Source organism: Prinia subflava, chromosome 2, assembly GCF_021018805.1.
Source record: "Prinia subflava isolate CZ2003 ecotype Zambia chromosome 2, Cam_Psub_1.2, whole genome shotgun sequence".
NCBI lineage: Eukaryota > Metazoa > Chordata > Aves > Passeriformes > Cisticolidae > Prinia > Prinia subflava.
This window is the reverse complement of record NC_086248.1, coordinates 15,105,003-15,132,501: the sequence shown is the minus strand read 5'-3', so window position 1 is coordinate 15,132,501 and position 27,499 is coordinate 15,105,003. Positions and strand designations below refer to the sequence as shown.

At 39.1% G+C, this 27,499-nt stretch overlaps 1 protein-coding gene and 1 long non-coding RNA gene across 2 annotated transcripts in view; one reads left to right on the top strand and one right to left on the bottom strand.

Annotated features, from left to right (window-relative positions):
* LOC134565457 (uncharacterized) overlaps positions 1-2,225 on the bottom strand; it is a 37,051-nt gene extending 34,826 nt beyond the window's left edge. Inside the window, exon 1 of the long non-coding RNA XR_010083921.1 lies at positions 2,094-2,225. This is a non-coding gene — a long non-coding RNA (uncharacterized LOC134565457). The remainder of the gene's footprint in view (positions 1-2,093) is intronic.
* The window catches only part of TAF1B (TATA-box binding protein associated factor, RNA polymerase I subunit B), a 45,642-nt gene continuing 20,293 nt past the window's right edge, over positions 2,151-27,499 (top strand). Inside the window, exons 1-8 of the mRNA XM_063425036.1 lie at positions 2,151-2,303; positions 3,059-3,157; positions 3,632-3,719; positions 5,308-5,405; positions 5,701-5,796; positions 6,405-6,537; positions 9,943-10,099; positions 16,267-16,366. Coding sequence (XP_063281106.1) covers positions 2,286-2,303; positions 3,059-3,157; positions 3,632-3,719; positions 5,308-5,405; positions 5,701-5,796; positions 6,405-6,537; positions 9,943-10,099; positions 16,267-16,366 — 789 coding nt within the window. The 5' untranslated portion in view covers positions 2,151-2,285. The remainder of the gene's footprint in view (positions 2,304-3,058; positions 3,158-3,631; positions 3,720-5,307; positions 5,406-5,700; positions 5,797-6,404; positions 6,538-9,942; positions 10,100-16,266; positions 16,367-27,499) is intronic.

Sequence of the window (27,499 nt, the reverse complement as noted above, 5' to 3'; positions counted from 1 at the left end):
TCAAAAAATATTTAAGAAATAGTTATAAGAGTTGGTAACCCTAGTACACTTTGCTTTTTTTCTACCAGATTAGTAGTCTGCACTAATTAATTGATGGACTTCATAAATACCAATAGAAACTTTGCATTTACAGAGAGCCTGGACACTAATAAGTAACTAGAGTATCAGTCTAAGTTCCTTTCCAAAATTTGGTGCCTTTTCACATCTGTTTCATCTGCATGGAAAATGCAGCTCAGAAAAGCAGTGTGGGCTGTCCAGCAGCAGAGAGTAAGGGCTTTCCTGCTCAAAACTTTACAGGCACATTGCACCACTGTGGCCACAATTACACCTACACAGCTCCTGTGCAGTCCACCACATCTTTCTTCTTTTCTTGCTTATCTTCAACTACTACCACTGAATATGAAGTATTCCCATTTTGACAAAATGGTAGTCCTGTGATTACACTTCCTTTAATATTTCATTGACCAGCTGTAATTAGAAAACAGAGGACCTAACTCCGAGGTCCTGCCTCACCAAAGCAGTCAGTTCCACACTTAAATTAAACAAATTCTTCAATTTAGTTAAATGTTCTGGGCAGGCCCACTGCCCACTCACAGTGTCAAGTCACACATGAGCACTGCTCTCAGGAGCAATGCGTTATCTCCTGCATTGGAACACACCTCTTCCTCTCTTATCACAGGTATAGATGTCCTGATTTTTTTTCAAGGTAGTATTTAATCTTAGAAATACATTAGAAAAACATCAAACCCTCTCTGTCACATAAAATGGCCTTGCTTTCCCAGAACAGTGTTTCCACAAACAAAAAATATGGAAATGAAAAACACAAGTAGGATCTGTTTCATCAAAGTATTAGCTACATTTCTGTGAGGTTGACAATCACCTTTTTAACATGGCAGGAATTACATGTGTAATTCTCTTTAATGGGTGTTACAAATGTTCAGCCCACACTGAAAAAAGATCACAGTTGGTATGAGTAATAACATTTTTCTTAAACATAAACAGTTCCCCTCTAGCTCTCTACATATCCTCCAACATCAATGTAACCACAGCTGTCAAGGCAGCCTCACCTCTTTCTATGTATATTTTAGCTTTAATTTTTTCCCATGCTTTCACTTAGTGGACGTTTTTTTTTTTTAAGGGCCTAAACCTGTTCTCCAATTTTGTGGGCAAATTCACTGCAATAACAGATCTTGGTGTTTAGACATCTTTAAACATTATTATTAGCATGCAAGAAATTAGAGACCTACATCAAGATCTAGAGGTTTGGGTGTTGTTTTTTAATTGAAAGTGGATTTCAGATTGTAGTTTCCCTCATTCAAGGATCTCCAAACACTTTTACATAATTAAATGAGTTCTTGTGGCCTCCTTCAGAGGCAGCAGCAGCCCCTTCCCACAGCTTTGGCACAGCCTTGGTAGTCACCAGCTGGGGCCACCGGGGCCACGCCAGGGTGAGGATGTGGAGCTCTGTGGAGAGGATGGCGATGGGCTGAGGCTCAGCGGGCACACACAGTCTTAGTCTTAAGCCTAAGTCTTAGTCTTAAGCTGCACATGCAGTCACAGTCCTAAGATGTGCCAGGGGAGGTTTAGGTTGGACATCGGGAAGAATTTATTCACAGAAGTGGTGATCAGGCTTTGGAACAGGCTGCCCAGGGATGTGGCAGAGTCACCACCCCTGGAGGTCTCTAAGGAAAGACTGGACATGGCACTGAGTGCCATGGTCTGGTTGACATGGGGGTGGACTCCACGATCTCAGGAGGTCTTTTCCAACCCGGCTGATTCTGTGAGGAATCAGAGGACAATCAAGGACTGTACCTCCAGTACTTGGGACACCACACATCCCCTTAAGCTGCCATGTCCCCTCCATGGCTGAAGCACACAGTGATAGAGTAACAATATTGAGGGCTGGGAGGGGACCCAGCGAGCACCGAGCCCCAGACCCCGTGCCATGGGCAGAGACAGCTCCCACCAGCCCAGGGTACAGGGCCCCATCCAACCGGCCTTGAACACTTCCGAACCTGCGGCACCTGCAGCCTCCCTGAACAACCTGCTGCAGTGTCTCACCACCCTCACAGGAAAGACTTTCTTCCTCCTACCTAATGTCTAACACGCGGATCCACGGCCCCTCAGCGAGGCCCGCAATGAGCCCTTGACGCGCCCGCGTCCCCGGGTGCCGGGCTGTGCCCCCGGGGCCCGCTGTGGCCCGGAACGCAATCGCCGGGGCCGCGGTTTCCAGGCGGGCCGCGGCGCCGCGCGGTTGCCGTGGTGCGGCGCCGGGCGCGGCCGCCATGGACGACGAGGACACGGTGGGGCCGGCGGGACCCCGGGCCGGGGGCTCTTCCTCGCCGAGCGGGCGGCGGCTGCGGGCGGCGGGGGGAGAGGGGACGGCGCCGGCGGGCGCTGCCTGCCCCGGCCCGGTTCCGCCCTGCCCACACCGGGCCCGGAGGCGGCGGGCGCGGTCCTGCCCGGCCCGGCGGCGTTGGCCGGGGCTGGGTCTCGGCCGGGGCTGGGTCTCGGCCGGGGCTGGGTCTCGGCCGGGGATGTGCCGCCGGCCGTCCCCAGCCGGGCCCGGCGGAGCCGCCCCACCCCAGCGCGCACGTGGGCGTTCCTGGAAACCACTTTGTTTGAATCTGCCGGTTTCCCTCTTCTCTTTCCCTCTCCGGTTTCTCCGGGAAGCACCGGCTCGTGCGGGCTTTCTCCCACCGCCTGTGTGTCTTTGCTGTTCTAGAAATGTATTTTTCCTTTCGCCTCCCCCTCCAGTTTTTGTGTCCCTTTTCATTTCTGATGAGTGGCCTTTTTTAAAGCCCCGCCACGCGTGTGCGAGGCGTGGATCGCCACTCCGCTTGTCCTGACGCTCACACACACGGGACGGCTGCAGTTACGTGTTCAGAGTTTCTTGTGGCTGCTGGCAAGTGCGGTGGTCACTTGTTACCAACCAGAGCTTCCACAAGGGCGTAAATACTCTCCTCTATAATCTCAAAAGCTGTGCAGTAGCCTAATAATAATGCCATTTGTTTTACCTGAGCAATTGTGAAAGTCTGCTGTTTTTGGTTCCTTTCAGAGAGATTTTAATGAGCGCTGTGCCCAGTGTTCAGAAGTGAACTGGGGTCTCACTGATGGAGGCAGATTTTATTGTAGATCTTGCCACAACGTTACTGAGGTAAAAAGATGAGTTACCACCTTGGAAAACGTTTATTCTGTTTGCTTCTTTACTTTATGTGAGAAAATGACAGATTTTTCTTCTTAGCTTTGAGGGCAGTGTTTTTATTCTTCCTTTTTCACGCTTTGGTTGACACTGTTTAAAACGAATGTTCCTTGAAATCACAACATTTAGAGTGAGCCATCTCGGCCTGCTGTGGTGTCAGTGTGCTCTCTAGAAGTGCCTTAGGAGCACTGCCTGGGTGCTGCTGTGTTTTGTGCAGTCCAAATCTGGGCAAACCCTGATGCATGTCACCTCTATGTCCATGATAGTAATTGTCTATTTTTGAAATTTCTGAATGAAAAGTTCAGACTGTCTCTTCCCCTGCTAGTTTAGGAAATTTGAGTAAATTCCTCCATTATGTTTTATGATGAGGCAATCTCTGCAAGTTACACCTGGCTCTTTTCCTTGCTAAGATGTATTCCTGTTTTGCAGAGAACTAGAGAAGTTGTAAACACTGATTTTATGACCAATTCAAGAGTCCAAACAATCTCCAAAGGTTTGAGAAAGCAGGAAAAAAGTGGTATGTATGAATTTCTGTCTGTATTTTGCAAAAGAGTGGCTGTTCAGCCACTGTTCACTAGGCCATTATGAGTTTGGTGGAGAACAAAAGTGGGTAGGCAAGAAAGACTGTAAGAGTGGGAAGAAAATGCACCCCCCTGATGCTGTCACAACCTTCAGAGATCACGTTTAGTGGCATCACAAACCCAGAGAAGCTGTTTGTCTTGGCAAGTGAGGTGTGATGGTGGTCCAGCTCTTAGTGTCAGTGTGGCTGTGCTACAGCCTACACACAAACTGCATGGAAGGGGTTTCATGCAGTTCCAGTGGCTGAACCTGTGCTGCATCTTTCATCCAGAGTCACTTTTCGATATTTAATTTCGTGAATATTCTGAAGAATAGATCCTCATTACATAGGAGGATCTGTGCCGTAAGGTTGTAGTGGTCAACCTGCTGCTGGAGCTGTGTATTCTTTATTGGCTGGATACATCTCTGTTGTGGCCACTTTCAGAACAAAACTCTATTAAAATGCCAAATAAAGCAAGGGGTTATCTTTCTCTCTGATATGCTGATTACCTTTGCTCTGCTGCAGAGCAGGATTGCTACATTCCTTTGAGAAGAGCAATTATGTAGAAGTGAAGTGTGGAAAGGACCCCTCCACTTTTCCCTATCCTGTATTGCTCCTAAAGTCTGGGCTGTGTACCACTCATGCTTTTCATTTCTCCTGTTGAGAACGTCATTAGCCAACTCCTAGGCTTCTTCAGAAAGAAGTTCTGATCTTCACACAGTCCCTTCTGTGAATGCAGCATGTTACACTGTATTCCATGAAGGTATAGGAGTAAGCTGTGTCTGACAATTAATTCACTGGTTAGCAGTTAAGAGCAGCATCATTTATGCAGGGCAGAAGATTTGGGCAGGTAAGTTCTAAGATGGTAAGATACAAGGTGTCTTTTGGAACAAAAGTAGTGAAGAACAGATGTAGAGGGAATGAAAAGGGAGTTGAGAAATGCAGAGAAAAATTCTAAAGCTAAAAGCCTGTAGAAAAGGTTAGTAGTAAATTTAGAGAGGTAAGGGCAAAAAGTAATTGTAATGAAACTAGAAGAAAGAGTGAGTAGATTGGAGCAGGCCCATTCCCTGTGCAATTCATGTTGTGCTAGGATTTGTTAGAAGTTGAGATATTCTTTTATTTAAACATGTATGATTCTGTGTGAGAGAATGGTAAAGCACATGGTGGTAGTGGTTGTTTTTTGCCTGACTCACTACTGTAATGTTCCAGTTTTCTGTGTCAGGGGTGGGAAAGAAATGTTCATATTTCATTTCTAATGGCAGGTTCTCAGTTATTTTTAAACCGGTAATTTAACAATGCTCCACTCAATTACAAATGCCACACTAGACATTATAATGAATTATATTATTCTTGGGAAATGTGTGAAGTTCTTGTTCAGTAACTTTTCTTCTCGTTTAAGGCTGTGAATAAATGGAAGTTAGTGGAGTGTTCAGGGTTATGCACTAGGATCTGAAATGAATAAATAGAGCTATGGGGGTAAGTGTGCATAAGGTTAAAGAAGACAAAAATAGTACAAACAAACATAGCTCCCCTTTTTTTCCCTTAGATGGAGGCAGTGAATGGTATGTTTGTGAAGGCTTTCAGCTTGTACTCAAGAAACAAGTGGAAGCTTTAGAAGCATTAGGAGTGTGTCCACAAATGAAGGTATGTAGATGTCAGTGTGAGTTGTACACTCTGTGTGTGTATGTTACAGAAGGTGGGGTTTTAAAAGATTTTAATTTCTAAAGTGAATCACACAAGTCCCTGTTCAAAATCATTGATCATATGAAATCAAAATTTGTTTCTCTAGTAATTTTAAAACATATTTTATAAACCACAGTCAATAAAATCAGAGATGGAACATTATTCAGATTCCTGAGTTAGAAATTATTCTCTGTTCTCTCAGCAATTAATGATCTTGTAAACATTGTACTAATTACCACCCATTTGTGTTTATCAGGATGAAATTCTGTGCAATTTTTGGAGGTGTTACCTTCAGAAGAGCAAACAGGCATATTGCAAGAGACCAGCTGGGGAAGCTGTCAAAGCATTATCAGTAAGTGAAAGCTCAAATCTCATGAGATGTTTGATATCTTTTTAAAAGCAACAACAGAAATCTTCTTTGTTTAGGCTACATATCTTGCTGGTAATAATGTCACTTCAGTATGAAGGAGATCATATGAACACGGCTTGTACACGTCCATTTTACTGGGTTTTGGAGGTCTCAAGAGATGAATATTTCTGTGACTATTTGAAACTTCTTATTTTAAAGTATTGCTTTGTCTTGACATAGATGATCAGTAACTACATCACAATGCAAAATGTATCATCAGCTACCATCCTTTCCTTCCTGCTCTCTTGAAGTTACTCATTTGATCAAGCTTTGATTCCGTGTATTGCCAACTTTTTGGTCATTGTAGCAATTAAAATGTAGTCATTAGAAGTGTTTTAATCTTGAGAAATCCTCTAAAAATACTTTTTTTCCCACTTACTGGTGATTGTGGTGATTTTCCACTTACTGGTGATTTACCACTCACTGGTAAAAATGTGAACAGTTTGGGTGTTATCTTTTACTGTTAATTTTGCATCTGTCATGCTTTATGTGGTTTGTTAAGATTGAAACAGTAAGAGCAGCTAATACAAACATTTCCTTACAAACCCCAGGCGTGTGAGAGCAGCACTGATGTGGACAGTGATCCAGAGAGACCCAGCCTTCTGCACCTGCTGTCTCTCTCTGAAAGTGAAGGGGATCTGCAGACTGACTGCAGCTTTGTCTCATCAGTGAGCAAGGTCTCAGGTAGGAGCAGTGAGCTAAACTATCTGAAAACCAGTTTTTCTGTAGTTTTTAAATATAAATAGATTTTAAGTGTATTTGTGTACAGTGAATTGGAGGAACTGGTTGGAAGGTGTAAAGTTTTCAGTGTTGTTGGACCCTGTACTACTTTCTATTCTACCAGAAATAGATTACTTCCTCCCTCAACCCCCACCCAAGGAGATAAAAGTTGAACAGGACCTGGAAAAGGTTGAAAGGACCTGGAAATACAGTGGGAAATGCAGGAGGAAGTTCTGTTTTATAGCAAGTTTGCTCCATGCCTCCTGTTTGGAGTGGGAAACAAATTGCTGTTGTATCTGCCAAGCTAGATGTTCACAAACACAGCAGCTTTGAAGAATAAGCACTTATTTAACCAATAGCAGAGCTATCTGTCACAACTCTGATGTTAAAAAACATGAGTTTGTTCTTCAAGGGGGTGTATTTTTTTCCTATCCCATAGATATATTTAGCTTTTTAATTTTTTCTTTACATTATTTTGGTATTTCTGTATCTTTGGTCTCCACAGTCTTTTTACTGCTTTCCCACTGACCCCTTCTATGAAAAATCCTATTTCAGCATTCCGTCAGCTTCTTTTTTCTGCTCACAATAGCAGCTGGAAAATAATTACAGAATGCTGAAGTTTTAATTAAAATGTTGTAGAAAATTGGGGTGTTGGGTTCTGCTGGGCAAGTGTAATATCAGATAATGCTGCAATACCTGATACTGGAAAAGCATTGCAAGGCACATTTAAAAGCTTTTGCTTGTATTTTAAACTTATGATGGTTTTCTTGCTTGCTTTTTCTTTCTTTATCTCTGCATGTGTTTCTTATTCCCCTCTTATGTACTATCCTCCTTATGTCATGTTTCTGTTCTTCTGTGATATTGCCTCTCTCCCCTCAGAAGAATGCAATCTTGTTTTTTCAGGCTTTTCTCTTTATTTTGTAAAGTCCAGAAGTGTTAATAGAGTGAGAAATTTGATCAGCACCAATTAGAAAAATAAATGCATGTTTAAAACTCCAGACAGAATTAGGGAGGGGGGGAAAGTTATAAAAATGGTGATGCAAATTTTTTTGTATGCTAGAACCTTTTCTCCTTACATATTAAAATGACAACATTTTGAGGTAAAGAGTCACTGTACGTTTGTATCTTGGGTGTTATACAAATATAATACGGGTGTTTGTATCTTGGGTGTTATACAAATATAATACGAAAAGGAAAGAATTGAGTGAAGAATTTCTAGTGAAAGTGTCCCCTTGAATTTTCTTCCCCTTTTCGATGTCCAGAGGAGCTCCTTTCTTCCTCTGTACTTGTGTCTTTCATGTGTCTGTTGTTTAAAGTTTTTGAACAGCACAGTAGTCCTAAGTAGGCCATAATTTATTGTCTTGGTTGGTTGTTTCAGAGATTGAATTCAGCTTCCAGTAGTCATCAATTTCACTAAAATCACTTGAAATTAGTTCACTTAAAATAAATATTGCTGAAATCAGATACAGTTTTGTCGATTGAAATTTAACATAAGTGTGTTCTAGTCTGTTGTAAAACTCTTGTGAAGATTTACAAATATTTTCTTTGGTGTCGTTTCTGCTGAGCTGTTATTGCTACAGACTAGAAACCTGAACACCCTTCTTTCCCTAAGAGGCTTGTTCAGGCAGCAATTGGGGGTTTTTTGTTATTTTTGTGTAGGGTTAATAGCGAATTCCACTGAGACATTGCTAGAGAAGCCTATAAAATTCTTAAATTATTAGCTGCACGTAACTGTGTGTTGTCATGCCTTGCATAAGCTGGAAGAAATAAAAGGAAATTGTGTGCCATCATTAAGACCACAAATATAATGAGGATTATTTTAAGTTGAGTTGAATGTGAAATTAACAATGAAGCTTCAGTCATGAAGCTGCCTTTAAGCACAGCTATCCATGTGAAAGGTGAAGGAGCTGACTCCAGGGATTAAACCCATGTTCCAGTGCTCCTGCCTTGGTTTCCTGACGCACCTTGGGCGTGCTGGGATGCTCTGTTCTGTACCAGGAGTACGGGCCGGCTCTGAGAGCCCGGGCCGGGGCAGTGGCTGGGGCAGTGCCGGGGCAGTGCCGTGCCCGTACCCGTGCCGTGCCCGCAGCGGCGCGGGGCCGGTAGGTGGCATCGCAGGCCGGCCGTGGGCGCTGTGCCGGTGTCCCGGCGGGGCCGGTGGTGTCCCGGCGGGGCCGGTGGTGTCCCGGCGGGGCCGGTGGTGTCCCGGCGGGGCCGGTGGTGTCCCGGCGGGGCCGGTGGTGTCCCGGCGGGGCCGGTGGTGTCCCGGCGGGGCCGGTGGTGTCCCGGCGGGGCCGGTGGTGTCCCGGCGGGGCCGCGGGGCTGCCCCGCTGCCCGCACCCCGCGGTGTGGCTGTGGCCCGCCCGCGGAGCTGCCAGCCTTTCGGGAGGTCGCTTCCAGCGGGCGCTTTGCCCTGGCCCTGCAGCTGCCAGCTGCGGGCTGTGCATCCAGCTCTCGCCATTCCTGTCTGAACAGGTGGACAATCTGTGGGGAAGTGAAGTGAGGAAAATCTCTGCAGAGGCAATGCTGACATTTTGTGCCGGTGTGCTTTAAATGCATTTTCATTCATCTGGCTGTGTCATGATGTAGGGAAGAGAGGCCTACAGGTTTTTTGATTTATTTTTTTGGTCCTCTTTCCCTGAACTTGCAGGTTTCACTGCTGAAAAGGTTCCAAACTGAAATCACTCTACTAAACAAAATTTTCACTTTTCTCGTAGTTTTTACTGATCCACCTCAGTAAGAACGTAGAGAGATTTGGATGTTAATTTATTTGGTTTTTTTCCCCATTCTCTTCAGCATTTCCTACATTCTTGTTGTTTCTTTGACATTGAATTTATATACCTTTTTAAAAAGAATACCTGTGTTTTCACAGTTAGAGATTATAGGACAGTTGGATTCAGGGCAGACTTCTAACATCAGTAAGATTTCTGCAATGTAAATGACTTTTTCATTGAAAGTCTTGCCTGTGTTGAAGTTTAAAACTGTTTTAATCCCAAACTCAAGAGTCATTGATTTAAGTACATCAAATTTTCCCTTGTTTCCTCTCAGTTCCTTTATCTCTCAAATGGAAAACAGTTTTTCTGGCTCATAAGTACTATTAGTTATATAGGAGTCAATGTCCTAGTCAAGTGGAATAGCACTTTATGAAATAGGTTCTCATCTCATACTGTGGTAGATGAGTAAATTAGGTTTAAACTGTTTCATAGAAAAGTACACAAACAGGCAAAAACCTCCAAGAAATTATTTCAAAATGTTACTAGTCACTGAGCAAGCCTTGTATGGTCTTTTGTTTTTCTTGTATGCCATGGCTCATGTGTCTTATCATATCAATTGCCTTTTTTTTTTTCTCTTTTTTAACATAAACCCAAGAAAGCACCTCTGTGTATTCTGGATCAGTAGATGGCAGCTTGTATTTAATGAAGAACCAAAAGGAGAAGCTGAGGATGACAATGCCAATGACCCTTTCGTTTTGTTACATGGCATTACTCTGGGTGCGAGAACCAATTACGTTGTCTGAGCTCTTAAGGTATGAGTAGTCTCTAGTGAAGAATTCTTGCTTTTATAAATATTAGTATTTTTTAAAATAGATCTCTGCTGTTGCCCTCTTACGAATTTGCTCAGTAATAGTGAGAAGGTCTTTGTATTTAGTCATCTTGTCTTTCCTTTGTCATAACCATTTGTGCAGCTGCTGTTGGAGGACATTGTCTGTTGATTGGAATGAATTTCAGAGACCTGTAAGGAAAAAGGTTTGGAAGTTAGAGAAGCTTTTTATCCTTCCCCTTCAAAAATTCTTAAGACTTGCTGGAGGTGTGTATGGCCACGCTTCTGTGATATTTGCTGTTGTCAGCATGTCAGAATTAACTGAGTAAACATTCTCCAGGACTTACATCAGTGTCATCATGCAAACAATACCAGCAGTGTACAGTGATCTGAAATGTAGCAAAGTAACTTCATGCAGTGGAGTTATTAATTGAAATTAATATAAGAAGATCATTTTGTATTCATATCTTTGTATCTGTAATTATCAGAGTTCAGAATAATACCTTTTAATATGGTAGAAATAAATTGTTCTAATAATAGGGTTTGGTGCTAAATGGAGACTGTCAGGCTACTGCTGACAATGCAGTTCCCTTCTCTCCCCTACAACAAGACCACGAACACTTTCTTTATTTACTTCAAGAGTGAAAAATAATTCATCAACTCTTCTTGTTGGCAGTAAGTATTTTAAATCGGGCCCAAATAAGTTCAGGGATTCCTAGATTTTACTTGGAAGACCTTTTGTATTCTGATACCCTTTTTTAACAACTGTTGAAATACTGGTGAAACAGATGGTGAAAAAACATTACTTGGCCAAAATTTAAGTAACAGAAGTACTTAAGTAAATACATTGGCAAATCAGATTGAAAACTCAGACAAAATAAGGGAAAATCTGATTAAAAATTCAGTGCTTTCATCTTTGTTTTTCAAATATGTAACCTGTAAGTTAAAAGGCAAGGCAATGGGTACATTGTCCCCCACCTGTGGTGCTTCCAACTGGTGTAGCTGCCCAAAGTGTGATGAATGCAAGGGTGTTTTTCCCCAAGAGCCTGATATTCCATTGTGCCCTCCCTTCCCTGGCTGCCAGGTTCCACCTGCACTTTCCCAGTTTTGTACAAGCTTTCCAAGAGGGATGGGTATTCAAGGACGCTTTTTTGCGAGTACTTTCAAAAAGGGCAGGTTTTTATGTCTTGAAGTACAGTAGTTACTACTAGATAATCAATTGCTATGCAAAACAATTTAACCCTTTGATTTTACTTTAGGAGTGGCTGTTGCCTTCATTGATCAGAATTGCACAAACCGTTGCATATTTGCATAACTGGATCTGCTGTTGCATAAAAGTTGCTTGTAAAATTTTCAGTAAAATGCCATAATATTCAGGATTCAAACTAGTATCCCACAATACAAAACTATTTATTGAGTAGATTAAGAAACAGTAGAACTCAAAAATAGTGCTCAATAACAAGATTTTTACTGGCTACATTTGTCCTTAGGAAATTCTTTATGAGTCAGAACTACCCTAACATACTCCATATTTTTGTGAATGATCAGCAAACAAATAATGTAAAACCTGTCTGATAATGTTTGTATATGGCAAAAATCCAGATAGTAAATGACAATATCTGGGGCGGACAACTGGTTCACACTAAAGAATTATTAGTTACCCCATCCTGTTTGGAGAGAAAAATTAATAATTAAATATATATTCTTTGGTTATTGTATCTTGGAAACTGTCTCTGGAAGCATTGTTGGCTCATAGCAGGCAAAGACATCTTGACATATTTCTGTCTTAGTACAATGGTGTGGTTGGAAGAAAACCCAACCAAACAACAACTGTTGAAATCAGCTGTCAAGAGGGAAGATTGTTTTGTTTGCATATGAATGGTAAATTATTGTATTTGGCACTTAAAAAATTGGAGACTGCAGAAAAGATCCTGGAAAATTATTTGGAACCTGGAGACTATCCTTTGGGCTAATATCCTTAAGAGATGAGCACTTGAAAGGATTTAGAGAAAACATGAAAGCAGTAAAAAGGTTGGGAAAAGATGAAAAAAAATCAAGCAGTAAATATAGCACAGAAAGGCATAATCTGAAACTAATAATTGGACATTGAAATAAGATTATTTGAATGAGAAGGTACAATTTAATTAGATACAATTTGTGTGTAAGACTGTGTAAATCATAATGATTCAGTAACTTTAAATGTGCTGAACGTACAAACTTGCTGAAGTACAGAAAGTGAAGTTTAAAAGAAGGTTATTTGTATTGCAAAGTTTTACCATGATACGATAGTTATATAAGACTGTAATTACGTTATCATGCTTCCCTCCCTACCCTTAAGGTCTTTGCCTTTCAACAAGTTTGATGAAGAAGTATAAAGAATTTTAAATTGCATGAACTACCATAAAATACTTGTTTTCTGACTTGTGAATATTTAAGTTTAAAAATCACACAATGTTCACATTTTTGCATGCATTAAGATACAAGACAACGACAGACTGAAGATGAAAACTATGCAGAGAAAGCATTAAGTATTCAGCATTACCTTTTAAGTCTTTGTAGGCAAATTATTTTATTTAAACCAGCTGAATTAGAGTTCTGTTTAAAGTTCTGCCTTGTTTTTTCCTCAGTTTGGTTTTCTCTGTACCCTGAAGTCAGCTGACTACCACTCCTCCCTTGTGATACATGCTTAGGCACTACTGCCGGCAATCTGCCAGCTTTTAAAGGATTTACAACACCAAAAATATACTCCTCCTTGCTACTTGACACACTTAGTAGAAAAACACTACAATTACCTCCTCTGACAGGAACATTTTGGTTTAAAAATAACACTTTCAACAACGTCCTGCTCCAGTCTGTGCTACACATGAAATCCTTTTCCATTGTGAATAGTCTTCCAATGTTCCATGTGATGTATATTATTCATCTAAATAATAAAAGAGTTGGATTTTGGAAAAGGATTCAAGATGCTAGACTTTTGAGATTCTGAGAAATAATGCCTTTCAAATGAGGTTATACCTAGTTGTGCTGGCAAGAGTAAACTTATAATCAGTTTGTGGCATTACTGTGGCTTTAACAGATGCATCACTTCCTTGTAGCATGCTGAGGACCTAGGATTTTTTTCATACTTGGGCCTTATTAGTGCATGTTACTGCTATAATTAAAAAAGCGTGGACTGTGTACTGTGTCTGCCAGTCAAGTTTTCAAGCACCTCCCTGATAGAACATAGTCCTGCAGGTGTTTTGACCATCTGTCTGTTAAATTCAAGGTTTGGCGGAACAGCAGACAAAAGAAACTGTTCTGAAGTGCTGTTCCAAATCTGGACTTCTGGATTAAGTGTTAAAACTTGAACCATCAGCACATTCTATTCATAACAGGGTATTTGTGCTGTATTTTTAGAGTGTAGAAACAACTTTTAACCTGAGAGAAAAAGCATTCTTTTTTGTCTGGAGACAATTATTTTAAGCTAGAAGAGATATTATTTTTTAAACAGTTTCAGTGCTTTGACTTTGTACAGCCAAATTAGTGAAAACTTTTTTTTTTAAATGATGTTTTGATGGACACTGCTTGTCTCTTGCAGTGTAGGGATCTGGTTCCAGCATCACTTTAAGCTGCTCCAAGTTTTTGTTACTGTGGTCTTGCAGAAGCATTCCTGTTCTTTCTATTGCCATGGGTACTAGCGTTCATCCGGTTTATGGTTTATTACTTGAAAGAAGTATAACTATAGAAGATAAATTCTGTAAAAGCAAGTTTCACTGGACGTACTAGTGCAGGTTAATGTGTTTCACTGCTGTCCCTTTCTGCCTTGTGCTGGCAGTAGTGTTCTGCAGTCATCTGAGTCTGTTGGAGTGAAACCCTGAACTGGTTCCCGAGCTGATCCTCTGAGAAGTCACACAGAGCTTTTGTCAGCAGGGAGGAGTGTGGGGCAGGGGACTGGAGGAGGGTGGGATTTCCCATTTCAGAGGCAGCAAGCTGGGAGGGTGGTTTGGCTGCATCACCACCACACCACACCCAAAATAAGGTCCTGATTGTCCTCTTCAGCTGCTGCTGCTGGCTCAGGCGTTTGCTGCTCTGTGTCTTGGTTCCAGGCCTTCATATCTGCCAGCTACTGGTGTGATTGTGCCTTAATGTGTGTCAGCCAAAGCTTATCATCATCTGAGCCAGTAATGCATCACTGAAAGGGAAGGTTCTGCTTCCTTTTTTCCTTCTCCTGCCTGTGTGGTGCACCCTCTTCCCTCTGGCAGCTGTTTCACTCATAGAACCATCTGGGAGCCTCTTCAGTTTGTTAGGTGATGAAGGAAACCTTGCTGGCAGTAGGATAACAGGTGGCTTTCTGCTGCTGTTGTGACTTATATTTGGGGAAGAGATGAGCAACACCAGCTCATGGCTGGATCACAAGGAGGGAAGTCCTGCCAGTTGTGTTGAGCTTTTAGTTTGGTTCAATCAACTTTGTGAAAGCATACCTCAAGCTGATGTTCCTCAGTTTAGTGGATGACTAAAATGAGCTAAGGAAGTGATGTGCCAGCTGCTCTGCAGGTCAGGCGGCAGTGGGAGCTGGGTTTGGAGAACAACCTCACGGGAGCCCAGTGCACATCTCCCCTCAGGGTGGGAAATGCTGTTTCTGCTGCTGGGGGAAAGCTACTGAAATTTCATTAGCAAAATGATCATTACACAGTTTGATTAGAAAGGACTGTGACCACCTGTTACTTCTTCACTTAAGAGACTAATAAGCAGAGCTTTGGAACAAAGGCTGTTGGGCAATAAGATTTTTCATACTGTTGTTATTTTCCAGGAATCATTATAAATTATTCTAACTGAGAGACAGTTTTGATCATGAAGTGCACTTTTTATTTTAGTCCTGGGTTTAACTCACTTTTGTCAATTAAACTGAAAATTCGGATAAAACTGCTTAAAAAAAAATCTGTAAACTTCACAGTAAGTAATTTTTAAACAGAATTTTAGTCAACTTCAATAGATACACACTACATTACATGGAACAAGTAGTGATGGGGGCACAGAACTGGGAGCTAGCAGGTGAGCTTGTGAGTTGCTGTAGGCTCAGAAGGGACATGAAATGTTTGTAGACCAAGAAGTTACTAATCTATGTAGCAAGAACAGATCAGTCCTGTGCAGATAACACTCATCAGCAGGGGAGAAAATTGTTTTCAGTCCTGATATTAGTTAATGAACAGTCTTCTCTGTTTGTACTGTTAACTTATTCAGGTTTAATGTACTCTTTTAACAAAACTGGTTTGGAAAAGAGGAGACGGAAAGGCATTTGTAGCTTAGTCCTATGGCAGACTACCAGTGTGCCTTAGTGTGGGATGAGTGTGTTGCCATGTGAGGATCTGTGCCTGTTCAATGCTTGGTTGGCCTGTTGTGGGTGTCTGTTAAGATGTTGGATAAGAGCAGGGGTTTAATGTAGTGGTGGCTTTTTATTGGTATCTGTTGTTAAGTCTCATATATATATATATATATATATATGTGTGTGTGTGTGTGTACTCAAGAAAAATATCAAATAATACTGTCAACCGCTTACCAAAACCAGTTTTTAACAACAAAGATGTATTATTTGTGTGCAAATAAAAATTAAACTGTTTTTATTTATTGGTATACAAAACAATTTCTATTCATGCCTCAGTAATACTTCTTTGAAAAGTATCGTCATGAAAATGTAATTAATCTGACTTCAGTTCTGTGAATCCACTCATCATTCTGTGATTTTCTTCCCTATCATACCACCTGATTCAAACTCCTCCAGCAGAAAGTCTGTGTTTGAAAAGTAAAATTTACTTAAAGCTTTGGAATTTTGGAAAAAAAAATCCATACCATTCAAAGGAGACTTAAAGCAGTTGAAGAAATGCAGTAGTTGAAGAATGTGCAGAACAAACTCTATGTAAGCTTGTTGATTGTATGCTTACTGCCATAATGTTATCATTTGTCAGGCACATCTGAGTTTGAACTTAAAAGCCTACTAAAGTATTGAACTGAATGTGGAGCATTTCAGATGTGTAATTTCAGGTTGAATTCAGGTTGAATCATAATACTGATGTTATTACAAATCAGAAGTTTATTTGTATGTTAATTTTATAATAAACATATGAATTTGTCATCCTATATATTATTTTGATTTGGTCTTCATTTTTTTCAATGCAGGTTTGTTGTTGAAGGGCATATTCCATATTTGAATGTTTTTCAACATTTTCCGGAGAAGATGAAGTTATGTGGACTTGATCTTAAGATCTTTTGTGTAGAGGTAATTTTTTTCTTAAAGGAAAAATTAAAAAAAAAACCAAACTAACCAAAGCTTAGTTATTTTGTGGTATTTTAATTATTTTGGTCACTGTACTAATAAATTGATAAAATCTATTGTTATGTAATAGGATTCATATTTCACAGTATTGGAGCCTGGCAGAAACTGGTGCACTCTGTGACTTGGAGTGCTTTAATCTTTAACCAGTCTTATTGAACTGATTACCTAAGTTACAATGAAATTAATAAGTACTTGTGGAGAAAAGGGTATTCAGAACTGCTCTCAAAACACCCAGAAATAGGATTTAGCTTCAAGTCTAAGGGCAATATATTATCCATTCTTCTGCTTATTTGAAATAGCTCTTGAGTTTGTTTGTAATTCCATATTCTTTTAATAAAATATGGTTTAGATGCTATCTCTTGTTCTGTTCCTTGCTGTACTGATGGAAATATATCAAACCTAAAGTCTACATAAGGGGATACAGCTCTTCTAGGAACTGAATAGTAATGGACAGTCTTGAGTGAAATTTATATTTCTCATATTGTGGTAACAATCGCCCAATGACATTTCTGTTGTAAATAAAAATTTATGAATTTTTGAAGTGTGCAGATAAAATCTTAGCTTTTAAGAGCAGAAAGCAGCAATTCTGCCAAGCCCTCCTGGTGATGTGGCAAGTAACATTATCATTCTCTAATATGTAGCTTGTATTCAGCAGGTCATGAGTTGTTCAGTTGTGCCTTCAGAAGCTTTAGCATTTATATTATTTTTGGTTTTATATTACTGCTTTCCTGTCTGGATAAATGAGAATTATGACCTCAACTTCTAAAAATCAGGAGATAGATTTAATATAAAGCCTCCTGATTTCTTTGTTTGAGATGTTTCCTTAACGGAAAAGATGTTAACTTGAAATATGAGTATAAACTTGGTTTTAAGTCTTCATCCTTCTTTGCCTCCGTCTTCTGGATGCGTTTTTGTTTTATGAATTGCAAGTGTAAAGCTTGTACCATACCTCAGAGTGGGAGAACTGGTTTACAGAGAGGAGATGCCAGTTTCCTTTGGAGGATCTTACTGTTTCCTTTTGGGATAGGGCTGCTCCCTTCACTTCCAAAGCATAAGTAGATATGTATGCTAATCAAGTAATCTCCTAACTCTGTTTTCACTGAGATCTGTAGGTACAGTTCTGTAAGCTTACTGTACTAATGTTCTCCAGCCACTCCAGTATTATTGTGGCTTCCTCTTTTTAGAAATATCTGCTCCTTACTCTACCTTCTGTGTTACTTTATTAAGGCATTCTCAGTTTTACTTAGTTTTAATGTTTTTTTGCTACATCATGAGGCTGACAGTTGCAAAAACCTTACTAGCTCTTTCCTACATCTCATGTTTCTGCAGCACTGAGATTACCAATGTCTTACTTTGTCTAGTTTTGGCATCTGAGTTTTGAGAAATTGGAGAGATGAGGTTATTGTCCTAGAGCAGGAAATGAGATTGTATAATACTCCATTCTGAAAATACAACTTACATTCTTTTCTGCTTTATGCTTGGTATAGAATATTTTGTAAATATTTAAAACCTTAAGAACTTGAAAACCTTTATGATATTATGGCTTTATAACCAGGCGTGTAAGTTGCTCTAATGCCATTATTTGTTGTGCTTCAAGTCTGGTGAATATAAGATGCAAACATATTCCAAAATACTGATAACTAGTAGAACTATGCCATCTTTCTCCTTTTTTATTTTGAACAGATTTTTAGTGCATTTATTTGTGTCCTATGCAGCCCAAATTTGAATCAAGAAGTAATTTTGTTATGTTAAATTATGAAGGATTTGAAATCATGCTAAATATCACTTTATCTGTTAAATGCAGATGAATCCTAACTTGATGAAGCTCATCTTTTATATAAATATTCTCAGTGGCTTAAAGACTTTTTTTAGTAACAATTTCCCACATACCCAAAATATACTGAATTTGTAGGAGGTTGAAGTTGTTACAGGTGTTAGAAAAGTAACATTATTATGAGGTGAATCATGTCTACTTTCTGTGTAGTGGCATATGTATGTATACATGCACAAAGGGGTTTTTATGACTTATGGTTTAGTAGTAGTGTTCCATGTGCAAAGAATGGGGACTGGTTTCAGGCTTCCCAGCTGGGATAGAGTCTGTATCACTGACAATTTTTCCCTGTGTTGCATATTATTTAGCAATTAGAGGTGATTGCAGTATCTGCCGTGCAAGGAGAGCCTGAGAGAGCTGGGGGTTTATCACTGAGAAGGGAGCTGGGGGGATTTCAGTAGCATGGATAAATGTCTGTCAGGAAAGGGTGAGCATGGTGTCAGGCTTTCTTCTTGGTGGTGTGCAGTGGAAGGACAACCGAAATACAGGGCAGATTCCATTTAAATGTGAAGTTTTTTTGCTGTGTAAGGGTGCTTGAGTACTGGAACAGGCAACCCTGGACACTGTGGAGCCCCTGTCTTCAGAGGGACACAAAAGCTGATGGGACACAGTCCTGAGCAGCTTGCTGTAGTTCCTCCTGCTTCAGCAGAGGTATTGGACTCCATGTATAATCTCCAGAGGTCCCTTCCAACCTCAGCTATGCCTGGCATTCAGGATAGGTGGCAGGTAGGCCCTTTTTCTATTGGTAGTGGAAGAGCTAACAAGAAGGGCATAATTCTTCATTCTGCTGAAACTGGGCTTTATTTAAAATACCTGCCACAAAGGTATGGTTGTATCTGAACACCTCTGTCAAAGATCTGGGAGCTCTGGGCATGACTGTCTCATAAATACAGAAAAAAGGAGCCTCCAGCTCTCTGTATCATCTTTAGTCATGATGTATAACTGTTAGACAGGTGTCAGGGCCTAGCTGGAGATAATACTCAAAAGTGTTTTATGAAGGATAAAAATATATTATAGAAGATCTTTAAGAAAAGTGAGTTATCTTCCATATGTATTTATCTTTCCATTGCTCCAAGTCAGTTTTCTAAGCTTTTACCTGAATACTCATCTTATTTATCCCTTCCTCTATTAAATCATGTATATATTAGAAATTATCCCTTGGAAAAAAGGTTTTATCTAAATATAGAATGAGAGGGTTAAGAGGGCAAAAAGCAGCAGCATCAAGATGCTCCTGTTTTGTTCAGAAGTTCTAACTTCCCAGTACAAGGGAGGAAAAGCAAAATTTCCTTTTTCTAAAACAAGTGTTCTTATTCCATTTGATTAAAATCTTTTTGTATGTATGAAGAAAGAATAAGATATATAAGTTTTTGGCTTTGTTCTGTGCATGAAGTCAAGAGTTTTTTTCTTGTATTTGCAAATTGTTTAACTACAGTAAATCTCTGCTCATCCTAAGACTTGTGCCAGTAGCCAATACATCTTTGATAAGTGCAGTCATCTTTTCTCCTTTAGGTGGAAATCACCTTTGTTCCCTTTTTAAAATACTTGGGATATCTAGGATTTTAGGATATGTGTTTCTTTTAAAACCTATTAGTGTAGGAGTTAAAATGTATTTGTAAATTAGTAGTAGTAGTATATATAAAGTTCACTGGATAATTTATTTTCACCTTGTATTATTTTATTGATATTATCTCTCTTCCAGCTGCACCCAAATTCCCTCTTTTATTTCTGCATGAAGTAGGGATACATCTTTAAGATACACATCCCCTATTTTACTTTTAGGGATTTATCTTTATCCTTAAACAAAATTGATTAAAGCATCCCTTTTGTCTTGAACTATCAACAGCTTGTTTTTGCCATAGGTCTATCTTGCAATGGATTCTAGACTTGGGACTCTATACCCAATTAATCTTTCAAGTATTTTGCTTGTGCTTAAAAGTTGGTTGTGCTTTGCTGCCTCAAATTTACTTTTAGCTTTCATTACTTTTTATAAAACACAGTATTTTTCTGTGTATTTTACCTTCAACACATTTTAAGTGGATTTTTTTTTAATGTCCAAAAGTAATACTTTGTTTTGATTCTCACATTCTTCACACACATGAATTTAAATGTGTGTGTATATATAGGTAAGCAGGTCGCTCCCATGGATGTTGGGCAACATGATTTACTGAAGTACTGAAGATAACAACCATGTCACTTTGGAGTATGTGCTGTGTGCAACAGGATAGGTGGAGTCTCATAAGCATCTTTCAGATCCTGTTGTGCTAAAGAGCTTTGGAGATAGTTGTCACTTGATGCACAAGTATCTGGACTTGGCAAGGAGCACAATGTGTGACCTCAGAGAAGTTCTCTCAATCTCTTCTCCAAATTTAAAAGAAAACTTTAGGAAGAAATGACATAATCTTTTTTTTTCTCTGGGAATGGGGGAGACTTGGAGAAAGTTGACCTTGGTGGGTTAGTTGAATTCTTTTCAGACCTGTGTACCAACTTGTCCCTGAAGACAAAAGAAATGGATATTTAACTGAATTATCCTTGCTACTACTTCTTCTGTCCTGGGGAGTGGTCATGGAACAGCTTCTCTATAAGCATTTCTCCATTTCCCCTTCTCCTTCCTTTATTCTTAGGTGGAAGTAGCTGCACAATTCTAAATCCGCATGTTTTACAAAGCCACTGAATGTTTTAGTGTTGGCGGTGTTGTTGATACACCTTTCTGCCTAGGAATCTGTATCTTAAAAAGACTTCCTTTTTGTTTTGTAATTCGATTCCATCCTCTCTTTTTTTATGGTTTTTGATCGGTTGGTTTTTTATAATCCAGAGTATTGCTGCCTATGACAAGGAATGTACATACTTGAAAAGATTTGACCCTGCCAACATGATAAAATTACCATCTATACTACTTTTTGATTGTCTTAGTATAGCTTTGTTTGTTTTTTTGTTTCTTTTTACACATCCAGCTTCCAGCTTAGATTAACAGAAGCACTGTTTGGTTTGAATTCTACTCTGTCTAATTCACCTATTTCCATTCCTGGATGTCTTGATTCTTAAATGACTCCTAGTGTTACTCCTCAGAATTTTCCATAATCCAGAAACGCTTTCCAAACTTCCAGCTGAGAATGGTGTTAGCATTCTTCCTTGTCTTTGCCTGTGGAAAATTCTTGAATGCATCCTGGTAAAGCAGCAAAAATATACTCTGCTAGTCATAAATCACTATCATGGACAAGAGAGAGGAATCATGGAACTCAAAATCACATGTTGTGATTTTTTCCCTTTTATCCATCCAAAAGCTTCTTGTTCTTACCTTCTTGCTGATCCCTTGTTTCTTTCAGGTTTAATGGCTTATCATTCTGCATTAAAATTATGTTTCTTTCTGTCTGTGTTGGATTAGGCGAGTACCTCTGGGCACCTCAGTTGTGTTCAGTTAAATAAGGGCTTCTAATTAATGGTCCATTATGAACTGATGTTGGCTTTGATGGAAAATTGAAGAGTTTGAAAACAAATATTTGCTGCTCTGTAATTCATCCAAGGCTTTTCTTTCCCTAAAGGTAAGCTGTGATAGGTGTTGAAGTAGATGCTATAATGTGTTTATAAAGTAGACTGGAGATCTTCAGCTCTTGAGAATGTGCCACTTGAGTGTGGAGTGTTTTATTCTGTATGATGCTTTGGCTTTATCGTATTTGTGTTGGAGCAGTACATACCTTGCACTTCTGCATTCACACACACACCCTCCCTAGCTGGGATTAGTAAATTTCTTTCCTCTTTTATTTAGGAGTGAAAGGTCTCCTTGAAAAATTGAGAGATTATCCATCTTCTGTATTCTGCCTGGAAACTTTCCAACTCTTTTGTTTCTTCTTTTACAGTTTTCTATAATTTGTTTTTTCTTTTTGTTCTTCTCTTCCATTTTTTAATGTTGCTTGGTTTTATTCTTGGCAGCACTTTGGTATCCATATTTCTGTAGCACTAATCCTTCTGTCACTCATCTTTCTGTATCAGATTCAATCTCACTTCTGCTGAGGATATGAGAGATCTGATTTCTGAGATGAATTTGCCAGGCTGCTCCTCTGCTATCAAATCAAGCATGCTTCTGTTTTGCACCTTTTTGCTTCATGCTTCGCTTTCCTGCAGAGTGGCTCTTGAGTTTTGATTAAATTATGAGTTATGTTCTTCCAGTGAGACTTAATGGTAATTTTGGTTTGGTTCCCCTTTCTTGTGAAAAAGGAAAAAGGTTTTTCAGATCAGCTTCTTGTGGGAGCTGGAGCTTCAGTCCACTCTCTCCTCTCGTCTCCTCTCCTGACCTTACAAAGGTTGCTTGACTGACAGGATATTTTTAGATTCTGCTTTTCCCATTGTCATGGTATTAATTTGTTCAGGATCCATGCCAAGCTAATCATTCTACAGTTCCTGAATCTCCTCTTTTACATTTTTTAAAATACTGCATAATAAAGTGGAAAGTCCTTTGATGTTTAGAATTTCTTAAGATTATTTAAAAAACAACATTTGTGTTTCAGAGAACTCCTCAGTTATTTCCTTGAAGCTTCTTGTGTGCAAATTATCTGGGCCTCTCCTTTGTAAAATACTCAATTTTATCAGATAGTGTTTTGCTTTTTTGCAGACATAATTTTTCTCTTCCTTACATGTGATTTTAATGCAATGGATTCCTATTCTTTTTCCAGTTATAGCACAGTCTTGCTTTTCTTCCTATTTTATCACTTAACTATTTACCTGTGGCATTGAAATTCAAGATTTTTTGATTGTTTGGGTTTTTAAGTTTCCCTGCTGCTTATGGCTTAGCCACCTTTACATTGTGTTTCATTGCAGAGTATCTATAATTTCTTGTCTTTTTTTTTTTAATCTAGGAGATTGTCTCTGAGCACTACAGTCAACTATTCCTCATGCTTCAAACAGGGGATCTTTTTTTGGTGGTTTTCCCTTTATCTCTTTCCCAATTATCTTACAAAAAAAGAAGAATATAATGAATCTGTTGGGGGGTGTAGTGACCTACCAGGACTGTGTTTGGAGAGGTCTATGTGAGAACAAGTTTCAAAAACTCTCAAACTCGGGACTTGTATCCTTGTGCAGGACTACGCAATGTGGGACTTGTCTTCCACATTATAAATGACATGTAATGTTAATCATTATTATGTTAGAGTATGAATAAATGTTCTAGAATTTTACTATTGCAGATGGGTTAAAGATATGGAACGTCACATTCATATCTTAGCTTATTCTCTTCATTACAGGCAATATTACAATTAGAATATGGTTGTTAATATTTGTACCATATAAATCTCGAGTCCTGTGCCTTGTGACCATCCCAAGCACTCAGCATTCAACTCCTTTGAATTACATGGGGATGTGCCACAAAAATGTATGTGAATCAATTCGGCTTTGTTCAAGCATAGTCAAAGCCATTTTGTTTTGTAAATTTAGCTGAAAAGTTTAAGTAATTTAAGACGCCTCCTGATTTTGATTTCCCTGTGAATGTTGGGGGCAGAAGAACTGTCAGGTAGCCTGGAGGAAAACATTAAAAAATGAGGGTTTCTCATGGATTAAGGAAAGACAATTGCTGTGTGCTTTAACAGTTACCTGCCATATACATCCACAAGAAGAATTGGTTAGTCCTTAGCTTTTGTGCATAATGGCTCAATTTTATAAAAAAATGGCATTCAATCCCCAGTAATTTCTAATCATCTCTACCAGTTTGTTACAAAGTGTGAGGGGGTTAGTGTAAAATATGCTGCTAGGATTGCTTGAATAATTTATCTACTGACCAGAAATAGCATCAGTATCATGGGTTTATTGAAAACTAATTCTTCAAATTTACGGTACCTAATAACCCAAGGAAACTATCACCCCTGTATCTAAGTATATTGCTTGGTTTATTCACACTGGAATGTGTGCATTTTGCGTTTTGGTTTAGATACTTTGAGCTGCTTTTGTTTTGTTTCCTTCAGTCAGAAGCATATCACAGATATTTTACTGTGTCTGAAGCGTATAAATTTAGATAGGATCTTCCCTGGGAACCTTTGAAAAGTAGCTACTCTCTCACTTACTGGGAGTATTTTCATTAGATCACTTAAATGTAGATAGGGAGGAAGGATAGATGGAGATGAGCAGAGGAACTGTTATTAGTGTTGATACTTCTCTCTTGCCTACACTCAGCCCTTCTGGAGATCTGTGCAAGCCTGCAAAGGTTGTGAGATGTTTCCACTCATGCTGGTAATTTTTCCCACCATACCCTGATAACAGAGCCTAAGGGCTTTTTAATCATTCCTTCCAATACTGAAAGAATTAATATCTCCTCACATAATAAGAGGTCACTGGAGACCCTCATTGCACCACAGGGAAGAATGAGGTCTGTCCTTGAACCATGAAGTGCTCAGGGAAAAGCAGAGTGTCTGTGGGGATGGTCTTACTTAGGAATGTCAGTAGAGTGTTCTGCTCATAGCCCATGGCATAAATTCATATGGACCTGTAATATTGACCACTGAAGATCCTTGGAAATCTCACAATGACTGTTTTTAGCATCGCTAAAGGTACAGATACTTGTATTGCTCTTCAGGCCAGTGTCTCCCTTGGGTTTTCAGGTGTAATTCCTTGATTTGTACCCTAGATTGGATGCAATGTGGCTTAGTGTTTTCATACAGCAAATGGCAGTTCATTCTTTGTGAATGTTTTATATCAAAGATGCTATTTATGGTATGGTAATTTCATCAACTTAAAAGCAGAAGGATTAGAATTTGCCTCATTGTAGAGTTTGAGTGTTTGAATAGAAGTTTATAAACTTGACAGTATTTCTTAAGTGCTGGTGTTTCTTTAGTTGTGGGTGTGGATTTAGTCTCCTAATTATAGTACTCTTCTAGGAGGGACAGGTGGAGTGAATCACTGTTCTAAGGCTTTATGTTTCTTGTCCCACTGTCTAAGGAGGAGTGAAATTCTCTGTATACTTTTGTATTGTGAATATTGCGTGAGGTCATTGTACTGAAATTGTTATTGTGGAAATGATTTATACTGTTTGGTGACTGTTTTAGTGTTGCTAATTTGGTAGATGACAACAATGCTATGCTAATAACATGTTAAATAATTTTCTAGTCTGAAGATGGATTTAAAATAAAATGTCTGCTAACTTTTTTGATGAATAAATTACGTAGAAAAAGTAAAATGCATATCACTGATACATGCAAAGATTACTTACACTTACAGAAGGAATTTTAAAAGAAGAATGATAATTTTGAAAAAAATTCTAGTGTAAACAATGTATATCTGCAAGTTCCTTAGTTTTCATCATTCTATTCAGTCTTTCTTTTTTTCACTTTCCCTCTCCTTTTTTTCCTAATAAAATTCTGAATCCTGTGTGAGCAGTTTGGAAAAAGTCAAGCATTCCCCTTTTTGCATCTACTGAGATTTACAATCTTGGAGCTTCACAGTTATGAGAATGCTGATGGAGAAATACTGCTTGAAATTTCTCAAACTTCCTTCTTGTCCAACAACTGACATGAATATCTTTATTCTAGGTGGGAAAAATAGTATTAAGTAAAGAAAAATTATTTGTAGTGTTCTCTGAAAGCTAGTTTTATCAGTGCTGCTATGTTCATGTACCAGCCTTAGTTTAAATACCTGTGTGATCTTAATTATACAGATTTCTGTAATCCCTTTGTGATGCAGTTTTTGAATACAGAATTGTTTTAGCCCAGCTACATTAGAGTTATTTTCTAATAACTCCCAACATCTAATGAAGAATTGGAGATGAAGAAAATTTTCTGTTAATGTGTAAATCTGTAATTTACTGTATCTTGAATACTATGTGGATTTTGATTGCATGTTTTGCTTTTCTTACCCTTCCTTTTGTTGCAGAAGAACTGAGAGATACAGAGTCACAACAAAGATTATCAAATGTAGGGACAATTTTCCTAAAAGAAACAATATTATCTAGTTATCTTTCAACCTAAAGAAGAGATTACTAAGAGGAGATGTGGTTATAGTTTGTAGAACGTATTCAAGAGGCAAATTGTTCAATGTCTCTTCCAATTCAAGGAGTGGGAGGTGTCAGCAGAAGTTGCTGGTTTGCAGGTTCAGAATCAAACAGCAGGGGATGTGGCTTTGTACGTTTTGTGGGTAACTGGTGGAACTCCTTGCCTTAAAGGATGCTCTGGATGTCCAAAGGGCCAGATGCTGACTGTACAAATGCCATGGAGGAGTAGAGATGTGGAACAAAAGAATAGAGAGATCTCACTGCTGAGTCAGCCACAAATGGTGTGAAGCTGGACAGATGTTTGGTAGTGTTGTGGCTTGCTTGGTTCATAAATTCTTCCCTACACATTTTGCTTGCTTGCTTCTGGGTGCAAGGCTAAATAGATTATTTTGATTGATGTGGTAAAGTCCCTTTTCTTGTTGTTGTTCTGGGGTTTCAGTTAGGCTTTCACTCTGTGGGTTTTCTGTTCTGAGGAGACTTTAAAAGATCATAAAACATCGTTTTTCATTAACCAGTTAATGAAAATTGTTATTTTAGAACAACTAAGAGTTGAACTTAGAACTATCTAAGAGTTATCTTAAAACAACTCTTTTAAAGTTGTTGTTCAAGCCTTTAAGTTAGGTAAACTGAATATGGTCTGATAAAGTTTCACATTTAGGGATGTCAGAATGTTTCTTATTCAACTTGAAAAATGTTGAGGAATGATTAAATGGTAAAAGTATACAAAATCATTGCATAAAAGGATATGTCTAGCCTACACCAAAGAATTCTAAGCAGTAAATTATACACATTTTTCTTAAGCAAAACTTTGCTATTTGATAAAAGATTTTTGTATTGTCTTTTTTCTATTGTATACTTGCATTTTTCTAGTGACCTTTTCGGTTGTTTTGATGGAGGAACTATAAAGGAATTGCTTGTTTAATAACTCACAATGTAAAATTCCATACTGTTGAGTAGTAGTGATGATCCCAATGCCAGAAGGAAGCAGGAACACTTGCAAGAAGCCTGGCCTAGAAATGTGGCAAGAGAAACGTGAAAAGCCATGTAAGAATAAATAAATTCTAGGTCATGGGGGAGCCATCCTGGGCTGACAGGGACCGCAGTTAAAGGGGTTTTGCACTTTACCCTTAATATTTCTAAACAGTCTTCAGTTCTGTGCAGTCCTCTTTTGGCCCTAAAAGGAAGTACAGGTGTTGATTTGTGAAGAGATTAAGTTAATACTCTTATCTTCTTCTCATTTCCTTGAATAGTGATTGAAGTTTTACAGTTGAGCAAATGA